This window comes from Paroedura picta, chromosome 5 (assembly GCF_049243985.1).
Source record: "Paroedura picta isolate Pp20150507F chromosome 5, Ppicta_v3.0, whole genome shotgun sequence".
Taxonomy (NCBI): domain Eukaryota; kingdom Metazoa; phylum Chordata; class Lepidosauria; order Squamata; family Gekkonidae; genus Paroedura; species Paroedura picta.
Genome location: NC_135373.1, coordinates 118,949,020 through 118,971,766, shown reverse-complemented (window position 1 = coordinate 118,971,766; position 22,747 = coordinate 118,949,020). Strand labels below are relative to the sequence as shown.

The window sequence follows — 22,747 nt, the reverse complement described above, 5'->3', positions numbered from 1 at the left end:
ACCTGGACTGATTTATAACTTGCAATTGTTATAACTCTACAACTTGCAACTATTGATTGAGTTAACTTTACAATGGGGATCCAGAGATGCTCACATCTCTCTTTTCCCTTATATCCTCACAACCACCTTGCGAGGTAGGTCAGGCCTAGTTAAGTGTGCCTCTCTTCTCTATTTGAGGCTTACACCAGATGAGAAGGGGCAAGACCCTTTTATTTTAATCCAGTGGTGTGTGTTTATATATGTGGAGAGAGAGAGAGAGAGCGCGCAAGGCTCTCTGAACCCCCAAGGAGATTTGAGACAAAGAGCAGGATGGTGAGGGAAACATCCACTCCACCATCTGGGTCTCTTCTGCTGGATCCAGCACATAATCTTACAACAAACCTGAAAAGTTAGTATAACTACTCTTGTATCAGAAAAAAGCTGAGCATGGCTTGTCTAAAATGGCCTCCTATGATTTTAGGAAGTGTGTGGGACTTTTGCCCAAAAAGGGTTCTGCTTGGGCCTTGAAGATTTGATTGACTGTGCAGATTTTTAAAAATTTGGCCATAGCTGCCACCCCAGCACAAGGATCATCGCTGTGTGACTAAAGGTAAGCCGTAGGATAAGATGACCAGATGTTAACATTGGTAAAGCAGGACATCATTGACTGGGGGTGGGTGGGTCTTGATTAAAAATTGGGTCTATATGGAGGAACAAAAAGTTTCATAGAAAGCATAGAACACAAAAATGGTACTGTAATATACATATTTTAATTTCAACATAAGTACAATTTGCCAGGTGCCCCCAGGTGTCCCTCCAAAAGAGGGACAATCTGGTCACCTTACTGTAGGAACTATTTTGCGACTGGCTCCGCCTCCTGAGGCAGCCATTTTCGGCAGCCATCTTGGGGCTGTGCTCACCATGTTGTATCAGAATTCCAGGGGTGCCCACAGGCCCAGAAGGGTTGGGGACCCCCTGGCCGAGTTCATGATGGAGGGGGACTCTGAGTTGGAATCGTCTCATGCCTAGCTCATTCCATTAGCCAGATTTTTTCAACCTTTTTGACCATGGAGGAGCCCCTGAAATAACTTTTCAGGCTTTGAGGATCCTCAGAAGTGGTGTCAGCTGGCCACACCTCCCTGCCACGTGCCCCCCAAAGTGGCACCCGATGCCTTTCTTTCATTCCCTCTCCCTCCATTATTGCTACTATGGTGCCTTTGCCTAATGTAGGCCGGAAAGGAAGGCAAACAGGAGCCGCCGTAGCATGCCACAACCGAATCCCCCCCGTCCTTTGATTCCTACACCCACAGCCAGTTCACTAGCTTGCGGCCACTCCATTTAGGCAGGAGGGGAAAGGTTGTGGACTTCCCTCTGGAGCTCCAGCCGATCCCCAGGGGTCTTCAAGTCTGAAGAATACATTGGCCCATATCCCTGTTTCAGGGAGGGCAAAGAGCTGAGACGCTTGACACTCCACAGAGGGTAGTGGTTAGGAGTGCAGACTTCTAATCTGGCAAGCCAGGTTTGATTCCCTGCTCCCCCACGTGCAGCCACCTGGTGACCTTGGGCTCTTCACAGCACTGAGAAACCTGTTCTGACCAAGCAGTGATATCAGGGCTCTCTCAGCCTCACCCACCTCACAGGGTGTCTGTTGTGGGGAGAGGAAAGGGAAGGAGAATGTAAGCTGCTTTCAGACTCTCTTGGGTAGAGAAAAGCGGCATAGAAGAACCAACTCTTCTTCTTCAGTAATCTCAGGGCTCTCGCAGCCTCGCCTCCCTCACAGGGTGTCTGTTGTGGGGAGAGGAAAGGGAAGACGATTGTAAACCGCTTTGAGACTCCTTCAGGTAGAGAAAAGCGGCATATAAGAAGAACCAACTCTCCTTCTTCGGTAATATCAGGGCTCTCTCAGCCTCCCCTCCCTCACAGGGTGTCTGTTGTGGGGAGAGGAAAGGCGACTGTAAGCCGCTTTGAGACTCCTTCGGGTAGAGAAAAGCGGCATATAACCAACTCTTTACTTCTATGTGCTTGAGAAAAAAATATGTTAAAAATCACCTTTTAAGAAAAGGAATCTGAAACAAAAAGATGTACCTTCCTCCAACTCATGATCCATTAGGCCCCAGCAGGTTTCTGCTGTCTGCATCCATTTCTCTTGGCTTCCTCTCAGGTTTAAAAAGCCACTCAAATGTCAATACTAAATGAAAAGGCACTTCTGGTTTTGATTTGTGGAGCGGTAAATGGCTCCTGTCGGGCAGGAGAGCACACACAGGAGCGCCTGAAGTGATGCACCAGCTGATGCTCCCGAGGAAGCCTTAGCAGCAGGAGTGGTCCAAGTCAGTGCCGGTTCTTGGGTGACAGGAACTTGAATTTATTTGAAAATTCAGAATCTTGGATACCCATCCCCCAAGCTGAACAGAGACTAGGGTTACTGAATCCCCTGCTTTTCACCTCGCCCCAAGCTGGAAGAATAGTGGGGAGGGGAGGGGGAACTGGTTTGTGAACCAGACTTTATGGTTAGAAGCAAATTCTACCCTACAGTTTTGCCCCAAAAGCCAGAGCGCTGCCCTCAACATCAATTCTGGCCTCACACCCCATAAGCGCTTCCTCATCCCCTCCCGGCAGCACCGGTAGTCCTGGCAACCCTAATTGGGACACAGGATTCTTATATCACCCTACAGATTTTAATTTTCTATCCCTAAACCAGGGGTCACCACTCTTTTTGAGCCTGTGCCCAAGGTCACCCAGCTGGCTGCATGCGGAGGAGTGGGGAAATCAAGCCCAGCTCTCCAGATAAGTGGCCACTGCTCTTAACCACGACACCACGCTGGTGTAGAGACCGTGGAATTCCTTGGCAGCCTCCCTGTCAAGTACTACTCATTGATGGCCCTGGTTAACCTCAGAGGTCCAATAAGATCTGCCTAGCCTGGGCCATTTGGGTATGAGGCCATGATGGGAAGCAGTTTACTAGGTGAGATACGCAGAGGGGCAGGAGCTTTGTGGAGAAAGGCTGAGCTTTATAGAGTCAAACTTGAAAGTCCGTACCTGAAAGTCTTGTTATACAGCAATGGGCTTGAACCCAGGTACCTTGGGGTTTCAGGCTTCCACCTAGCCCTGTGATCCCCCAGTAACACACCATTTCACCTTTTCCAGCTAGCAAGCAGTAGGTTAGGGCTCTGGGTGGACTGGCTGCACGTGCATACTTCATTATGTGTGACCACACCTGCACAAGACTGCTCAGGACATCTGACAAGGACAAGTAGTCACGTCGGCCCTTCCCAACAGACACCTTAGGCCAGCTTCTGAAACCGGACCGTTCTCCTGTTTTCGGCAGGTGAAGAGGTTGCAGGACCGCTGGGCAGTGAGTGAATAAAGACATTTGATCACCGGTTCATACAAAAGTTCCTCTTTATTCAAGGTATGACAAATGTATTTACAATGTTCATTTACTGAGGACGAGATCTGTGTCTGATTTCTAAAGCAGCAAGGACGAATTACATTAAATGGGAAAAATAAAACTTGTTACAAATTATTATTATTTTTTTGCTTCTTGCAAATGCTTACGACGCATGCAGCCAGTTCTTGTGCACGTCTGTTTGCAGTGGCACTTGCTTCCAGGTGTTAACCCCCCCCCCCAAGCTGGTTTAGGACTAAGGAATCGTTTTGACCGCTTTGCAATACCAACTTAGCAAAGCTTTGTATCCACCCAGGAGTTTCACCTTCAGAGGAAGGGGGCGTTCAGCTCCCGGCTGCTAGCCGCAGGTCTGAGCCAAGTCACCATACCATCATCCAATCTAAAGGTTCAGGGTGGTTTTGGACAGGTCATCCTACAACTCTTGTACTCATAAAATATCCCCCACTCCAAATACTTTCCTAGTCACACAAGGGCAGCGAGAAGACGAAACAAAAATTACACCAAGTTTGCATCTGACCACTTAAAAAAACAAAAACAAATCCAACACCTTCCACACATACATTTTCTTGTTTTGACCTTTTAAAAAAGAGATGCCTGAATGAAATTCCCAAAACACCAAAGGTTTGCTACTAGATCGGTTTAAGAAAGGTAAGTTCGTCAGGAGTGACCATCAGAGCTTCTATCACCGCGACTATTAAATAATACGAGTCCCTCCCATGGGTTAGGTAACGGACAGAGCCGTAAGGGCTTTGTTAACGTAATGCCCAAACGCCTTGTACTTAGGGGAGATGAACTGTTCCTCCCCTTGCCCCAAATGGAAACCTTGAGGGTTCAGTATAATTTCTGCATGGCCCTGTCCGTCACCCCCCTACAGCTCAGGAGTAATGTATGAGCTACTTGGCTGTTCAAACTCTTGAAAAGAGTTCTCTCTCTCCAGGCTCGCCACACGGGTGAGTGATTTCCGGATACAGGAGCGACTCATGAGACCATGCCTTTGGAGAAGTTGCATGTGGGAATGGGTAATATACAGATCCTGCAAATGGTTCTGCCCACAGTGGCAGCCACTGATTTTAATTCAGCTTAAATAGAAGCAGGGAAATTGTGGTAGCTAGCCTCAAAGAATGGGGACATCTCAGTATGTCCCACTCAACAGGAAATATATATATATATATTAAACGCCTGAGGCCAAAGCTATCACTGGCACGCATTTTTTTAAACATCTTACAGGCAGTAGTAACATTTATCACAGTGAGACCAAACTGAGGTACGCCCGAGGCTTCAAAAATAACCATTTTCAGGACTTCTGGAAAAAGAAGTGCATTTTCCTTTCCCCAAAAAGAAGCCAAAGATCCTGCCAGGATTGCTTTTGCAACCAGAAGCATCTCATCTGAAACTGTTTTTCAAGCAGGGGGGTGGGGGGGGGTGTCTCAGTTAAAAGCAAACTGATTTAAATAATCACCCACTGGATTTTAAAAAGGGCTGTCGAGCCTCGGCAAACTTACCAACGGTTTGCCCCGAAATTCAGAAATTAGTTGCACAAATTTTTAAAAAGTTACTGCTCCAGATAAAATGATCGCCTCACTCCTCCTCCTCTTCTCGTGTGGCGTATGCAAGCTGGAGCCAAACAAGTAAGTTAGTCTCGCATTAATATGCAGAGGTGTCTATAAATACATATCAGAGAGCAAAATCGGATGCTCTCCCCCTTTGAATTCTCCCCCAAAGGTTGGGATGGGAAGGGGAGAAAGACAAGAGAGATGAGCAAGGACAGTGCGCACCGTGACATTTAGTCTCTTGCCTGAAGTGTAGAAATCAGCTCTCAAGCTTCTTATTAGTAGAAACAGGCACCCTTTCCCAACAGTCAGAATAAATCGATTAAGGCTGCTCAAATTTCCCTTAGACCTCCCAACATACAAAACACTGAAAATCTTTTTTGACCTCACTGTTATTTACAGAAGCAGCGAGCACTGTAGCCCACTGTCCTACAAGAAAAAAAGGATGCTTAAACTCAAAGGCCCTGATTCCGAGGCCCGATCCACCGCTTTGCCAGCGTGCAAGTCATGACGGCGTAAGATGCAGCGATGTTATGCTGGTTACAGACAAAACAGCAAAAAATCACCTTTGAGACCACAGCACCTTTTTGATGTGGTTGGCTGGGCATATTGCATTTTTTAAAAAAATTAAAAGGTATGCACCGGGAAACCGAGCAAGCCATTTTGTAAACTGGACATGATGAGCACAAAGTTTGATTGGATGACCTGTTCTTTGATCACCTGTTCTGTGATGCATACATGTAACATGGGCCGGGGAGAACCAGCCAAAAAAAAAGGAGTGTCAATCTAGTTTCCCCACAGTCCTCTCCCAAACCAGACAGGTACCTCAAAACCAGGAGTGGTTTCCGGCTGAACTTAGTAACAAAGCAAAACAGAAATGGATTGACCTACTTGCATATTCCTCAGACAAACCTAATTGGAACTTGACATTTGGCTTTAAACATCTGCCTACCAAGCTTTATTCTAGCCAGATATTTACAAAGAAAATTTTACAGCAGTAGTGAAATCCTCGAGTGGCGCGTGGTTAAGGGATGACAATCCGTCTTAAGATGCCGTACGTCGAGCCCGGAGGACACCTCTTTGCTTCTGACAGGTGGAGGAAAAAATAGGTTATCTGCTTTCTTCCGAGAGAGAAGAACAGGTAGAAAGATCGGCAGGTGGGAGGAGAGAAGGGCCGTGCCTTACAGATAAAGTCCTGCTTTACAACACCTCTGAAATTAGGAGGTAAAGTTACAGGCACTGTTAGTCCCCCAGGAGGAGGTTGCTGCATTGAGCACATACTCCTAAAAACATGGAGTAGTCTGGAATTGGTTTACACCACCGGTTTCGCCCCTGACTTTTTCTTCAGTTCGCCAAATTCCGGAAGCAGTGAGTCTCGGAGGCGTGCTTGTGACGCCTTCCTTCACAAATGAAGCTTCTTGTAGACTTGGGGTGTGACTTAAAAACTTACGTCAGGACTTTTGTTACAAACCTTGCCTTTGGACACAGCCAGAATCTTTGTGCTGATCTTTTTCTTCAAAAAAGGACGTTATAAATAATATAAATTTAGAACCAGTCTTCGGCACCCTCGTCATTATACCATGTTGTTGCTTTCTCCAACTTTATCTACGAGCTGTTTTGTGGGAGGGAAGATGAGAGAGAGAGAGAGAGAGAAAGAGAGAGAGAAAAAACAGGGGAATCAAATTTTAATTCTGAGGTTGTTCCATATTTATAGGTTACTGCAAGGAGACGTCGTTTAAGCATCGCTGTTTGTAAGTGGGTGGCTGGAGGTGACCGAAATCGGATCGTACTCACCGAGGTCTTTCTGTGGATTACACACAATTAACGCAACCAGGTATTAGTTGCAACAGTGTTTCAGCATGGTGTGCTTTTTATACTGACACCGACGGCAACATGGAGAATGGCAACACGACGGACAAAATAAAAACCAGAAATAAAAGGCAAGGATACGTACTGTCAAGCTCAATGAAAGTAAAAAAATAATAATAATTAAAAACCGGCTTTTCATGCATTAAAAGATGGAAGATAATTTTTTGTTTCAACTAACCATTACTGGGGCTTGTCTTCTGAGCCTACGCAGGCTTTAAGAAAACATCAACAATTAAATTTTCAACTAGGATTTAACTCCGTGAAGAGACTAATGAATAAGTGATATGGGTAAAGGTCAACAATGAACTAAACATCAAATTGGGTTTTACAAGGCCCTGGGAATCGGAGGGCGACGCTAAGAGATTTAGGCTGGATGGGAAAATGCACAGACATCAACGTGGCTTGTAGCGTGACCCTACAAATTCCCGCATTGGCAAAAAGCACTGTTTGGGGCTGTTGCACTGAGCTAGCATCGTCACTGGGTCATTGAGGCAGAAAGCTGCACGGCAATATCAGGTCAGACAGAAAAGCTGTGCAGAGGGGATGGGCTGGCCTTTATGTCCCTTCCGAGGCACTGTGGCCACTGTGGTAGGACCCTACAGTGCAAAGGAGAGAGTGAGAGGGGATCTGCTATTTTATTTCTGCTCCTCAACTGAAAACGTTTCTAAGTATGACTGCAAACCGCTTTATTTATTTGACTTCTATACTGCCCTTCCCTATGGCACAGGGCAGTTTAAATACAACATGGGGGGATGCATGGAACGAATTAATATATAAGATTAACAAATACAACAACAACAATCTAAATAACACCATTTCAGTGATCTTAAACAAGATAACAGGAATGGAACTTAGCTAAGGCCCTTAAAGAGGACAGACAGGTTCAGGTCATGGAGAGGATGTCTGAGGGGGGACCTGTGGTTGGTCTCTGGCAAATGCCTGGTGGATGAGCTCCCTTTTGCAGGCCCTGTGGAATTTTGGGAGTTCAGACAGGGCCCTGATCTCTTCAGGGAGCTCGTTCCACCCAGTGGGGGCCAGGACAGAACAAGCTCTGGCCCTCGTTGAGGACTGACGTGCTTCTTTGGGGCCCGTGATCACTACCCAGTTGGAGGTAGCAGATTGTAATGCTCTTTTGGGAGTATGGGCGGAGAGACGGTCTTTTAGGTACACTGGGCCCAGACCGTGTATGGCCTTTGACATAAAGGCAGGATGTGAACGTCTTCGTTAACAAATAGATTTCAAGCACCTGAATGTGCTGCTGAGCCACTGGTGATGCCGTTCCAGCCACAGGGCTTACGGCACTGTATACATTCAAACGGGCTTGTTGTAAAAGAAAGGCAGGGGGCAAACACATCGCACCGCCCACAAATAGGACATTGTGCTTCCTAACAGACGTGGGTCATTTTAAAGAGGGATGGCTAAAACTGGGGCTGAAGGGCTCTCAGGAGAAGCCAGATGAGCAGGACAGATGGAAGCCTTGGACAGCAGGATGGGCACCGGACGTGTCTTCTCCCTTCTCTGCGATTCGATTAAAGATTGGGCTATGGCGTTTGCTCACGTCGGTATGCGGCCCAGAAAATCTGACATGCGTGAAAAGGCTAAAAGACTGCTTGACTCTGAAAACGATTCGAATGTGGAGAACATAATGATAGAATCATAGAGTTGGAAGGGGCCATACAGGCCATCTAGTCCAACCCCCTGCTCAACGCAGGATCAGCCCTAAGCATCCAAGAAAAGTGTGTCCAACCTTTACTTGAAGACTGCCAGTGAGGGGGAGCTCACCACCTCCTTAGGCAGCCTATTCCACTGCTGAACTACTCTGACTGTGAAAATTTTTTCCTGATATGTAGCCTATATCATTGTACCTGCAGTTTAAACCCATTACTGTGTGTCCTTTCCTTTGCAGCCAATGGAAACAGCATCCTGCCCTCCTCCAAGTGACAACCTTTCAAATACTTAAAGAGGGCTATCATGTCCCCTCTCAACCTCCTTTTCTCCAGGCTGAACATTCCCAAGTCCCTCAACCTATCTTCATAGGGCTTGGTCCCTTGGCCCAAGATCATCTTCGTCGCTCTCCTCTGTACCCTTTCAATTTTATCTACGTCCTTCTTGAAGTGAGGCCTCCAGAACCGCACACAGTACTCCAGGTGTGGTCTGACCAGTGCCGTATACAATGGGACTATGACGTCTTGTGATTTTGATGTGATGAAGGCCACAGGAATAAGCAGGTTCAAAAGAGGATTAGGAAGATACATGGGGGATCAATCTATCAATGGCTACTAGACACGGTGACTGAGGGGAACCTCCACATTCCAAGGCTCTAATCCCAGTGCCCAGAGGCAATCCCAGGGAAAGAGCCTCTGGGCCCTGTTGTTGGCCCTCCAGAGGAACTGGTTGGCCACTGAGTGAGACAGGGTGTAGGACTAGATGGACTCCTGGCCTGACCCAGCAGGGCTTATGATCAAAATGCCAACGCTAAAGTGACTGCTGATCATCGGAAATGCAGAAATGCACAATTCATAAGGATACCAAAAGGCTGATACTACCTATGTGTATTTCACTTGTTTAAAACATTTCTCTTCCTTGCAGAACCTAAGGCTTATATTGAAACAGTTAGATTACAGTAATAAAACAATAAGAGATGCCAGGCTGGATCAGGCCCATCCAGTCCAATGCTTCGTGTCACACAGTGGCCACTGGCCCCTACCCAGGTGCTACCAAGAGGTCAGGGTTCCTTCTAAAACCAACAGCAAGGCCTTCTGGGTGTAAATGGGCACCAGTCCTTAGAATAAAACCCTCCTGCTTAGGACAAAACTTTTCCTTTTGCCTCCCTCTGTGTTGGAGGTCCGTCTGGCTTGCAAGGAGCTTGAACACTATTGCTGTTCTCACTGACAAACCTTAATAAGCTTCACAGGTAACAGGTGGTTATCCAGAATCTAGTCCAGGTATAGCCAAACTGTGGCTCTCCAGATGTCTATGGACTACAATTACCATGAGGCCCAGCCAGCTGGAAATCTGGAGTGCCACAGTTTGGCCGCTTCTGGACTAGTCTGAAATCTACTAGCTTAAATTATCCAGTTCATGGGAAATAGCATTAAAAAAAATTAACTCAGCAAATAGCAAACATTTTAGATTGACACAGATGATCTGCATAAATAACTGATGATGATGGTGCAGTCTTCTGCGGACATCAACTTAGAAACAAATAAAAGGAGCCAGACAGAGAAAGAAGCCAATTTCTGTCTATACCAAAGCCTGAAGCTGGCACAGGAATTACAAAAAGACACTCGTATCCTTTCAGGATAACTGTCCAAGTTCAAGTCCAACCAGCGAAATGTGTGTGAAACATTGTGGTTGAAGAAATGGTGATAGATGATGCTTTAAGGTACTTGGGGGGGGGATTCATGCAATGAGGTTAGGTTGCAAAAAGTGGGTTACAGAACTCGACAGGCTAGGATTGCCAGGTCTGCTTCAGCCAGCACTGTGTGGGGTGGGGGTGAGAGAGTTGCCATCTCCTGGCTTGGGGTCTCCTACAGATTTGGGGGTGGAGCATGGGGAGGACAGGGACCTTAGTGGGGTGCAGTGCATTGAGTTCACCCTACAAAGGTCTAATTTTTTTGGAGGGGGTCCCCTGGTCCCACTTGGAAGCGGGCATCTTTATGAAAGGTGGGGCTTGCTGACAGTGCTTATTCAGGATAAAGCCCCATACGAAGTCATCTTCTGGCAGAGGCCAACATTTTACTAGTGGGTTCTTAAAATACTTTGGAACTGTAAGCTCACAGCAAGATTTGACTCCTTCCCTCCCCCACTGGCCAATCCCAGCTGATCTTTATTAAACCAGCATAATTCAGAACCCTTCTTATTTTTAGATACGCAGCAGAGCCATTGCAGGACAGTGGTATCTGGAGGTCTGAATATTGCACATGGTTCTTTGTATGAGAACTCAGGAGGCCAAGATACCTTTTACCCACACTGTTAAGGGGTGTACAACACTGGAGCTTCACAGAGCTGCTTCTTCAGAGGCTGAACATGACAGATGGATGCAGAGCTCCAAAGAGTACTTAAAACAGGGGTAGTCAAACTGCGGCTCTCCAGATGTGCATGGACTACAATTCCCATGAGTCCCTGCCGGCGAATGCTGGCAGGAGCTCATGGGAACTGTAGTCCACGCTCATCTGGAGGGCCACAGTTTGACTACCCCTGACTTAAAACCTTCTAGGTCATTATGAGGTTAGGTATTCCACCACTCCCAAACAGATAGGAACAAACGGAAATGCAACATAGATGCCATTTAATACTTACTGAACTTATACCAGGTAAATTCAAGAGATAGCCAAGAACTGGCACTCTTCTGATAAAACCGACCACCACCGGGAAAAAGCCCCTTTAAACAATGAAAAGAAAAAAAGTCAGATGAGCTCTGTAAACTTACCTTCCTCTACAGGACAAGATTGCTGTCAAAACTGTTTACTTTTTGTAGCATCTGACAAATTTATATATGGCGTTATCATTCTGATTGGGGACATTATAGATTTCATTTTCTTAGATGAAGGACAGAGTCATGAATCTAAGCAACCAATGACAGAGTTTGACATGGCTACAAAAGCCCTTTTAACTATTCAGACTGGATAACTTAGTTAAGTGGCAGGTCTAATGAAGCCTGCCACTTAACTAACTTAAATGATGGTCCTGGAGGGAGTGGGAAGGGGAGGGGCTCCAGCCATTTAAGCTTTTGCAAGCCGAGGCTCTTCATTTCTGGGTATGTGTGTATGTGGCAGGGAAGTATGGTCAACTGACATCACTTCCTGGTACCTCAAAGCCTGAAAAATATTTCAGCGTTCCTCCATGGTCAAAAGGATGAAATAGGCTGACCGAGAAATTGGAACTCTGAGTAAATGTAAAAGGAAAGCAGACAAGACTGCTCTAAATCAAAGTTTGCATGTATACTCTGGATGCGGGAAGCACAGTTTAGGCTCTAAACTACAGTCCCTGAAAAATTCGGCTTGACTTCTGCATGAAGCCAGTGATTTTTCACTATGGGCAGCCACAGGCTTGCAAACAGCAGGTATCAAAAAGATGGACAGTAATTTATAACAGACTCTGGGGTTACTTCACAGGATGAATTCTACAAGAAATGCAGTGCACACAGATCCAGAGTTGGAGAACATAGCCACTCACTGCAGGGCATACATAATGTCAGGATCAGGCCCTGGGTCACATGCTAACCTCCCTGCAATCTGACAGCCCAATATTTTAAGTCAACCCCCCATCTGGGTTTAATCATAGCTATGTATTATGCATTACAAAAGCATATGAGCCAGACCCCTTTAAATCAAGCTTCACAAATCAGTTCAGTACTTCGAATCTTATTTGGCTTAGTGTGAACTGATGTTAACGGTGGTGCTGATGTCACACTCACTGGAGGCACGGGAATGTCAGGTGGAAACACCACACAATCCCGCAGCTAGCGCCTGATAACCAGATCGTGGTTCACAGGTCCGAGTGTGAGATGCCTGCACCAGTTCCAAGATTAATGGGTTTCATCTGGAAATGTATGAATCAAACAGAATGCCAATTAATGGCCTCTTTATGAACAATACGACCTCTAGTGACTTAAAAAATATGTTTTTTGAAATAAAATGTTCTCAGCATGAGCTTCTACCAGACTATGGTCATTAACCTTCACACTTAAAACTGCCATCATTCGATGATGCAGTTTCACAATAGCGGGGGGGGGGGGATTTAATCTTAAGGAAAAAAGATTGATGGGAAAAAACCTTACCGGAATAAGAGGAAGAAACCATAAATTTCAAGGACCATCCCTATCAAGGGCCACCCGATGAGAACAACAAGCACGCCTCCCAGAAAGAAGCCCGAGGCTTTCATTTTGTGCTTCTGGAAGAAAAATCTGAATGTTCGTTCTAAGCCGATCACAAAAGCCAGGCCAGCCACAAATAAGACCTGAAAGAGGCAAGAACAATTATAAGCACCATATAACAAAGGGGGAAATTGTATTTTAGTCCACAAAAATATTGAAATGTTTATTGGGAAAGGGGGGGGAGGGAGAACCTGCGTGTGAAGCCAAAGCTTCCTCTCAAAGTGAGCCAGGTTTGATTCCCACTCCTCCACATGCAGCCAGCTGGGTGACCTTGGGCTAGTCACAGTCCTGTTAGAGCTGTTCTCACAGAGCTGTTCTTTCAGAATTCTCTCAGCCCCACCTACCTCATGGAGTGTACCATTTGAAAGAATGTTTTGTCACAACATAAAAGCTGGAGCTTGCTGGAGAGAGCCAGTTTGGTGTAGTGGATAGGAGTGCGGACTTCTAATCTGGCAAGCCAGGTTCGATTCTGTGCTTCCCCACATGCAACCAGCTGGGTGACCTTGGGCTCGCCACGACACTGATAAAACTGTTCTGACCGAGCAGTGATATCAGGGCTCTCTCAGCCTCACCCACCCCACAGGGAAGGCAACTGTAAGCCGCTTTGAGACTCCGTCGGGTAGCAAAAAGCGGCATATAAGTACCAACTCTTCTTCTTCTAAATTAATTTGTACACAGTCAGAAGATACTACAGCTTAACTGAGAAACAGTTGTGCTTGCCCTTGTGCAAAACGTTTGTGACTAGAACACAGGACACCTGTGGAGTTCAAGGCTTTTGCTTCATTCCAAACAATAGGTTTGCCAGCTCACAAAACTACTGAGAGATGGATAAGCTGGCTGAAATGAAACAATACCAAGGTTAGGGATACAGGAAAGGGCATACTCTGCAATCACAACCCTTGGTGTCATTCCACTGGCATCAAAGTTAAGGCTGATTAAGGAATCACGACTGAGCCTTCTTTTTGCCGTCTAGTCATAGGTGACTTGTAGTGACCCCTGGTGGGGGGTTTGATGCAAGAGATATCCAGAGGAGTCTACATCTGTGTCGTGACCCTGGTATTCCTTGGTGGTCTTCCATCCACTGACCAAAACTGGCCCTGCCTAGTTTCTGATATCTGATGAGATTGGGTTAGCTTGGCCTAGGGCTGAGGCAAGTCCATGGAGAGCTCTAAAGATAGGAACAAGGAATTGGTGCAGCATGGCAAAGAGTTTGTGAAGCCAATGCAGGAGGGGGAAAAAGTAGGAGGGACTACAGAGCTGCTGGCTGCACATTCTCCCTGCTCGTTTTCACATCCCATCACTTATCACTAAGAAGAGCAAAAAAGACATCTGCCAAGTCCCAGATGGCTGTCAATTAAACCAAAGCTTCCTGAGGCATACACAATTAAGGCAATCCCATCCTACTTAAGGGAACCCAGGGGTAGGTGCTCCTTTAAATTAATTTATCTCTCAGGTGGCTGCACATATGCCAGCTGCAATGCATATTTACGGAGACCTGCGTTCAGTTGATGTATTATGTAAACATGACTCATGTAAATCACTTACATTTCCAATAGCCAAAAGTGCTTTGTCAAAAAATAGGATCATTCCAAAGAAAAGGAAAAACACTCCAAAACCTGTAAGTCCCATTCCAATTTCTGTAATATAAAAAAGGGGGGCAGTATTAGTAAAAACAAAGCAGTAAGGAAAAAGAAAAACTTGTTAATATACAGACAAAATAAGTGCTACTTCTCCTAAATCACAGGTTTTATAACTACACCCAACAACCTGTCCCCATTCAGGCAAGAGGGCAAGACCTGCCTTCCCAGATTGGATCACGGTCCCACCTAATCCAGGATTGGCCAGCCACTGAGCAGATAGTTGGGGCCCCAATTCAGCTGCAAAATTGGCAGCCATGCCGACGATTTCCCCTTGTTTTTCTCCTTTTGTCCTAACCTCCCTTCTCACTGACTGCAGCTCTAATTTAATATCCTTGATGACCATTGTCAGATCTGTTCCTAAGGACAGGAGCCTAGAAAACTCTTTTAATCAACAACAAAGAACCCACAATGACTTTTGTAGGGAAATCCAATTAAGAGCTTTCAAAATCAGAAATTTCAGTTCAAAGAAACAGTGAGACATCACCTCTCCTCTTTCAAACTACAGCAAACAGTGTCAGATTTAAGAAGAGGGTGCAGTTATCTGCAGGATGCAAGATTTGAAATGATTTGAATGCTGAATGCATTTATGTAAACACTGAATAAGAATAAGAATATGCTTTTATACCCCGCTTCTCTCTAGAGTCTCTAAGTGGCTTATGATGGTCTTTTCCTTCCTCTTCCCACAGCAGGCACCTTGTAAGACAGTGGGACTGAGAGACTTGAGAGAACTGTGACTGGCCAGAGGTCAACCGGCAGCCTTCACAAGGACGAGTGGGAAATCAAGCCCAGTTCTCTACATTAGAGTAAGCCACTTAAACACTATACTGCTCTATCTTTCAAAACTTCATAGGGAATGGGAAAAGACTGCCTGAGGGAAATCTCTCTTGTACCAGGAGCACATTTAACTTCTAAGCACCTCTATTTGTTGAGACATGAGCCTCTTGTGGGGCAGAGTGGTAAGGCAGCCGACATGCTGTCTGAAGCTCTGCCCATGAGGCTGGGAGTTCGAGCCCAGCAGCCGGCTCAAGGTTGACTCAGCCTTCCATCCTTCCGAAGTCGGTAAAATGAGTACCCAGCTTGCTGGGGGGTAAACGGTAATGACTGGGGAAGGCACTGGCAAACCACCCTGTATTGAGTCTGCCATGAAAACGCTGGAGGGCGTCACCCCTAAGGTCAGACATGACTCAGTGCTTAGACAGGGGATACCTTTATGAGTTCTCTTGTGTTTTTGTTGACTTTGGTGGTCAAGTAACAGAAGGCAGACTTCTAGATTGGCCCTGGGTTGGATGAGGAAGTATCATCTCAGACAGTTCCTTCTCTATCTTGGAGACTTAAAGCAGACTCAAAGATGTGGTCTGCTGCCAATCAAAACTAAAGTACTTGGTGCTAGTGGTGAAGAGACAACCCTCAAGGCAGAAGAACCAAGACTATGCTCACAGAATGTTCGGGGGGGGGGGGGATTTGCTTCCCTTCTCTTGGCTGCAGAAGGACACTAAGGATCATTGCTAGGCAACCCAGGAGAAAATTATTTCCCCCCGGAAGGTCTAATATCGGAAGCTTGAAAAGGATGTTTATGTTCTAGATGTACCATGCCGTGCACAGGGGAAATGGCCCTTACTGAACAGACGGAGGGGATCAGTTCCACTCAGAATGCTAAATCTCTATTGAAAAGAAATGGGATTTTATTTTCAGACCATTCTTCTGCTGCTGCCAATCAGCCCCAAAGCCTCACACATGCAGATAAAAGGCCGCTGCAGCCACTATCTAGCCCACACAGCTGCACAATAAAAACTGACGACAAGTGTGAGCTTTATTATTGATGAACTATAACAAAAGTGAGATGGAACAGCCTTTTATTCTTCGAGAAGAGAGTTGTGAATAGCACTTAATTGGGGGCCTGTGCTGGGACACTAGAAAAATTAAGGACATCTGGATTATGCCTCCTAGGAAATCCAGAACGATCTTCCTTCTACAAGGAAAGTTTTATTTTCTCCTAGGAAGGCGTTCTTTCCTTAGCCTTGCACATACCACATGCCATGCACAACTCCTGTTTCATCAGCATGCATTTTCATCTAAAATATTTAGAGTCAGGGTATATCAGAGTAACTGGATTCATTTCTGTTGGCTATTCAGCCACGCAATTGGAAAACAACGCTGCCTTGCTCAGCAGGCAGAAACCAGATGTTTTGGTGCAATGTTTGGGGAGGAGGGGGAAAGACGGCCCTTCTGAGAACTGCAAGAAAAGAATTAATGTGTAATGCCAGAAACGTACCCCCAAGAACAGCCCACTCTTACAGTCGCACTAGAGGTTAAAAGGATAAGAATCACAGAATCTTAAAACCATAGAATCATATAGTTGGAAGGGACCTCATGGGTCATCTAGTCCAACCCCCTGCACTATGCAGGACACACCCCAATCATTTTTGTATCATCTTGTGCTGGTCTATGACCGTAATAAAACTAACTGAACACATCCTAATCGCTCATCTAATGTAACCTGCCACCCCCTTGAGCCTTCACAGAATCAGACTCTCCGTCAGATGGCTATCCAGCCTGTTTAAAAATTTCAAAAGATGGAGAACCCACCACCTCCCAAGGAAGCCTGTTCCATTGAGAAACCGCTTTGTCAGGAACTTCTTCTGGATTTTTAGATGAAATTTATTTGGATAAGGTAGGAGATGATGTGAAATACTTCGGTTTGAGACCTTGGTCTGAACAGACAATACTGACTTGGAGGGACCAAGGTTATGATTCAGTAGAAGGTAGCATCATGTGATACAGCACACAATTCTGTGGCTCAGAGGCAAAAGCCAGGAGCCACTCTGGCCATGCCTAACTCTATGGACACGCCACTGCAACTTTTCAAATCCTGGCCCTCATATAACCAAAACCACTTAGACATTCTTCTTTATGAACAAGTTCTGTTAAGTGTGTTCCAGCTGTCTCATTGCATCACATTTTAATCTTTCACGCTAATTGTGAAAGATTCCTAAATGTCTTCTTGGGCAACACCGATGAGTAAGGCTAAGATGATTTTATTTCAGGGTGAAGAAATAACCCACGGGGTAACCACTGGCTTAATTAACTGCACAGAAAGGAGCTTCCTCTGGGAAGCAGTTCGCTGCATGCTCACCTAACTCTGATTATATTACCTGAGTGCGCTTCATGGTAATTCTGAATAGATGAGAAGTTTTTTGAAAGTGCAATTAACACAAGTTCTTCCTAGCATGAACGGAAAGTTTTAGATCTGACTCTAAGAACATGACAGCTGTGGGAATTCAGAGGTCTCCAGGAATCTCCAGATTGGATTGCCAGTTCTGACCTGGAGATCATTCTCAATTGGTTATTTAAGTTTCAGGACCTCAACAAGACTTAATTCACTGACAGGCAAACAATGGCATTACAGCTTAAGGCACATTCATTAAAAAAAATTAAAGTTAATTTTTACGATAACTATTAACTAAGTTCCAAACTGATGATTTTTTTTGTCTAATACAGTTAATATTTTAAAATAACCAAGCCCTGTTGATCAAATCTTTCTGACTGGTCAACCCCCCAATTCTAATACACACAGCCCACTGAAGCTACAGTAAACTGTTTCCCTTCATAGCCCCCACATTCCATCTCTGTGCCTACCACACCCTAAGAAGTGGCATTTTCCTCTACTGCTGCTTTGGTAAGTGAATACAGACAACATCCAGACCTTTACCCTCCTCCCACAGCTCTCTCCTATTATATGCTCTTGGCTGTAAATTCCTCGGGGGAAGAAACCGGTCTCTTTTTTGCTTACTAAAATTTGCAAGGTACCACAACAAAGCAATCCATATAATAAAGTCGATGAACTTACAGCTGATGCACATAATAAAAAAAGCCAGCAGAAACCTTTATGGGATAAACTGAAAAAACAGTCTATTGGCAAAACATCTATTTTTGATTCAACCATTTTATGACCTGCCTATGGCTCAAGCACAATGCAGCCTATCTGGTGAAGTGACTAGAACAACTGAACTGAGCAAAGCAAGGAAGTATCCTTTTTTAGATGCAGGTGAGTAGCCAGGTTGGCCTGAAGCAGCATAACGAAGTTTGAGTCTAACGGTACCTTTGAGATCAACAAAGTTTTATTCTGGGAATACGCTTTTGTTGGCACACATGCTTCTGCAGATGTGTATCTGAAATGTGCATGCACACGAAAGTTCATACCCAGAATATGTTGTTCTTAAAGCTGCCACAGGACTTAAAACTTTGTTCTGCTATTATTTAATATCTGTGATCTTAGCACTTACAGGACAGAATATAAATCCCATAATAAATAAATATTTCCAGGGATGAATTCCACCGGTTTTATTCTAGATCATGTTAAGGGAGCATGTCCTTTGTACATGGATGATATAGTTCACCTCTCAAGGCTCTTGATCAGACATGATCTAGGATTTCTGTACTTTCCAAGTACAGAGAGGTGCCTCAGGACCACCTTCCCTAATTTTCCCACTCCAAGGAGCCACCATTTTCTGTGCTTGGGAAAAGTTACAGGTATCCAGCAGTACATGTCAACCTTCCCTACGGAACAAACAGTGATTACCTGAGGCTGCTTAAGGTCAGGAAAATGGCACAGGGATGTAAAGGCTTAAAAACACTTCCTCTGTGCACTGCAGGTCTGATCCAAATTAGACAGTGTGCACTGGGAAATTAAGTTACTAGTATGGGATCAAAGCACGTATGTGACTAATGGACTCACAGATAACCCTCTCAGAACTTCCACAGTGTCTTGCATTAACACACATCACAACCTAAGTGTGGGTTGGGAGAACGGATAGATTTAAGTCCAGTAGCGCCTTGGAAACCAACATGATTTTCAAGGCACAAGCTTTCGAGAGTAAAAGGTCCATCAAATAAGTTAGCACAGAGATATCTGAGAAATGCCTGTCTTGTTTATGGCTGCCTATTTTGTCATATTTTCAGTGACTGGATTGCTGCTAGATTAAGGATTAACCCAGGAATATTTTGATGTACTTTCCAGAGGAAAAGCCATATTTACTATAGCTAAACCAACAAAAGAATACTCTGGCACTTTAAACAAACAGAACTCTTAACAGAACCTTTAAGGTGGAGAAAGTTTTATTGCAGCATAAGCTCTCAAGGACTAGAGCAGGCTTCTTCAAACACAAGGATCACTTTATATCCAACCACTGCGTATCACCTCCTAATGAGGTCAAAAGTTTACACCGGAATTAAATGGTGATAGTTTTTGAAAAGTAACACAAGGCAACTATTTACTTTTGCTTCCAAGACTAACAGAGTTCATCCCTCCTGAATGACCACTGCGCCAAAAGATTATGATCCATATACTTTCATGGGGTCAGAGAATATTTAATTATAAAACTATGCAGGTGATAATAACTGAGATGCACATGCTTCAACATGTTTACCAGCCTCTGAAGAGCTATAGGATTAACTTTTTAAATTTATTCTAACACAGATTTCTCAAAAGGAAACATGCATTCAGGGGCTCCATGAGCATCTGCTTGCATGCATAAGGTCTCTGTTTCAATTCTCAGTGTTTCCAGTGAAAAGGGTAAGGTACCAGGATCATGTGAAAAACTCCAAGACCCTGGACAACCACTGCCCCTCACAGTAGAGAAGACAGACCAACAGGTGTAAGCCACTTTAAGGCAGCTTTGTGGTTTCATTTTCCCTCAAGGTCAGTTATAACAAAACCAAAACTGAACATCGACAACTAAAAGAGAGTCAGCATGGTGTAATTTTTAATTAAAGCTTCAGATTAGGATCTGAGAAACCCAGGTTCAAGTCCCCAAACCAGAATGGAAACTTGCTGGGTGACCTTGGGCCAGTCACATGCTCTCCGCCTAACCCACCTCACAGGGTTGTTGTGAGGATAAAATGGAGAAGAGATTATAAGTCACTGTGGATTCATACTGAGGAGGGAAGCAAAATACAAACAAAGTAAATAATACATTTGTAGTCTGGGCCCAATGTACTTGGGGGAACATCTTACTCCCTATGCCCCTCACAGAACTCTATGCTCTTCCCCAGCCCACAGGAAGTACACCTGGCCTTGGCCCCTGCCTTTTAGAATGAGCCCCCAGGACAGCTAAGGGCCCTGGCAGAGCTGACTCAGTTCTACAAGGCCTCCAAGACAGAGCTCAAGACAGGCTTTTGGTTGAGGCCAGAAAGAGGAAGATCTCAGCCCCTCCTCCAGTATTCCAATTTACATCATACCCTGGATGTATGGCAGCAGATGGCAAGACTGAGAAGGGCAGGAAGGGTTTTTTACCGTTGTTTTATAACTATCTAACTGAATGCTGTTAGCCACTGTTAGGCTACCTGGCTAGGTGCGGTGGCATAGAAATTTAATAAATAAAATAGCAAGAGTCTAACAGTATCTTAAATACTAACCAAACTTGGGGCATGATATGAGCCACTTTTTCAGATACCAAAGAAGTCAGCAGAATCTGAAGAGGTGAGCAGTGACTCACGAAATCAGCAGGTGAGGAAGCAGCAGCCTGCAACAATTTTTGTTATTATTTAAGGTGTGGCTTGACTCTTGCACTTTTTTGTTACTCTGTGACCAGATACTGAAGCAATGAGCAGGGACTCCTGAAAGTTCACTCCCTTACACAAATTTTGCTAATCTTTCAGATGCTTCTGGATGCTTGCTCTTTCCTACTGCTGGACAGACTACCACAGCTACCCTTACATACATCTTTCAAAGAAGATGATGCCCCAAGATGCGTGAATGGACAGGGAGGGGGCAGTAGGGCAAGGTCTCACATTACTGCTGTCAGCAACTGATTATCTAGTCACCCATTATTCTCTTCATGTGGACATATTTATTGTACACCAAATGTTTCCCATGCAATTCAAGCTCAAGTGAACCCGAACAAATGCAAATTGCTGTTCTTTCCTATTTATCTCTGGAACCTGTTAATGATTTTCATTACACTGTATGTTAATTTATACTCTCACACTCTACCCATAAGTTCAAACTGATTTCTTCCATTCCCTGACATCGTACCCAAGGAAGCATGTGTGCTCATGAAAGCTCATACCTTGAAAAAAATTGTGATGGTCTTAAACGTGCATCTGGACTCTAAATTTGTACGGCTACCCTTCTTGACCCAAATATAAAAAACATTAAGCAACAATAAGAACCAGGTGGGAACCAGTTTGAACTGATTACTTCCATTCCAGGACATCATATCCGAGGAAACGTGCATGCTCACGAAAACTCTTGAAAAAACCTCCGTTGGTCTTAACAGTATGTCTACACTAAATGATGACCTAAATAAATAATGCATTAAGTAACAATAAGAACCAGGTGGGCATCAGTCTAAACCAAATGTTTCCCATGCAATTCAATCTCAAGTGAACGAAAACGAATGCCAATTGATGTTCTTTCCTATTTATCCCTGGAACCTGCTAATAATAACACTGTAAATGTATACTCTCCCATTCTAAGATTGAATGGATTGCTTCCATTCCATAGAATGATATAGCTCCTCTCCAATAAAGGGTGGCTATTTCTGCACTGTAAATAGATGGAAATTAGATTTAAGGTTTGGCGCGTGCCATTCAGGATTTAAGCATGCTCTTGTATTGCTATAAGGACTTCCAAGGCATCTTGGAACAGGCAAAGAGCTCCCAGGAAGCATGCGTGCGTTCCCACGAAAGCTCATATATACCTTGAATAAAACTCTGTTGCTCTTAACGGTGCCGCCAGACTCTAGACCTCTCCAGCAACCTTTCTTGATGCCAACAAATAAAGCATTAAGCAACACCAAGAACCAGCTGGGAGAACTGGAATAAGAAGTAGAGCAACGAGGCATTGCCACGATGATTTAAATCGAAATTATAATTTTGAAAAAAGGAAACGCTCCTGGCTACGAGGGAGCCTCCACCCGGCATTTGGGGCGAGGCCCCCTGAGAAGCCCCATTTTGCCGCCCGCCCCGCCCCTTTTCTCCCCCCAGCCCCTTTCCTCCCCCCCCCCCCTTCACCCACTCTGAGTATCCGTGAGGGAAATCATGATGGCGGGAGGGCGGCGAGGCTTCGGCCTCCGAGGGTCCGACGAAGAGGGCGACAAGAGAAGCCGGAGGGAGGGAAGCAGCAGCCGCCACGTCTTCCGGAAACACGCAGCCCCCCTCAGTCAGTCCCGGCTTCGGCTGCCACAGCGGCCGCCACCCAGCAAGACGGCCTCCCATTGGGCACAGCCCCAGGAGCCAATCAACGCCCGGCTTGTTGCCGCCTCAGGGCCCGTCATGGCTCAGAGCGGGCTTTCGTGAGGGGAGGAGCGGAGGAGCCAATCCGGGGGAAGAGAGCGCGCACGCGCGCCCGGCTGCTTCTTGATGGGATGTGAGGAGGCAGGCGGGAAGGAGGGCGCAGGTTCGCGCCCGGCGAGCTGCTGATTGG

The 22,747-nt window shown here is 45.3% G+C and overlaps 1 protein-coding gene and 1 long non-coding RNA gene across 3 annotated transcripts; one reads left to right on the top strand and one right to left on the bottom strand.

The window, feature by feature from the left end:
- The first annotated feature begins 473 nt into the window (after positions 1–473).
- Positions 474–6,927, top strand: LOC143838592 (uncharacterized). Its single transcript, XR_013231429.1, has 3 exons — positions 474–589; positions 3,305–3,388; positions 6,650–6,927. It is a non-coding gene; the product is annotated as an uncharacterized LOC143838592 (long non-coding RNA).
- Positions 3,361–22,554, bottom strand: GOLT1B (golgi transport 1B). Of its 2 annotated transcripts, none has more exons than XM_077340161.1 (5): positions 22,340–22,548; positions 14,228–14,319; positions 12,587–12,765; positions 11,107–11,188; positions 3,361–6,547 (listed from the first exon to the last, which is right to left on the bottom strand). In XM_077340161.1, the coding sequence occupies exons 1-5, from the start codon at positions 22,362–22,364 to the stop codon at positions 6,509–6,511; spliced, it is 417 nt and encodes a 138-aa protein (XP_077196276.1). In that variant the 5' UTR covers positions 22,365–22,548; the 3' UTR covers positions 3,361–6,508. The 2 variants fall into 2 exon arrangements, with proteins under 2 accessions (XP_077196276.1, XP_077196277.1); XM_077340162.1 differs by lacking the exon at positions 3,361–6,547 and adding an exon at positions 6,993–7,016 and having other exon boundaries at positions 22,340–22,554.
- Between the last annotated feature and the right edge of the window lie 193 nt (positions 22,555–22,747).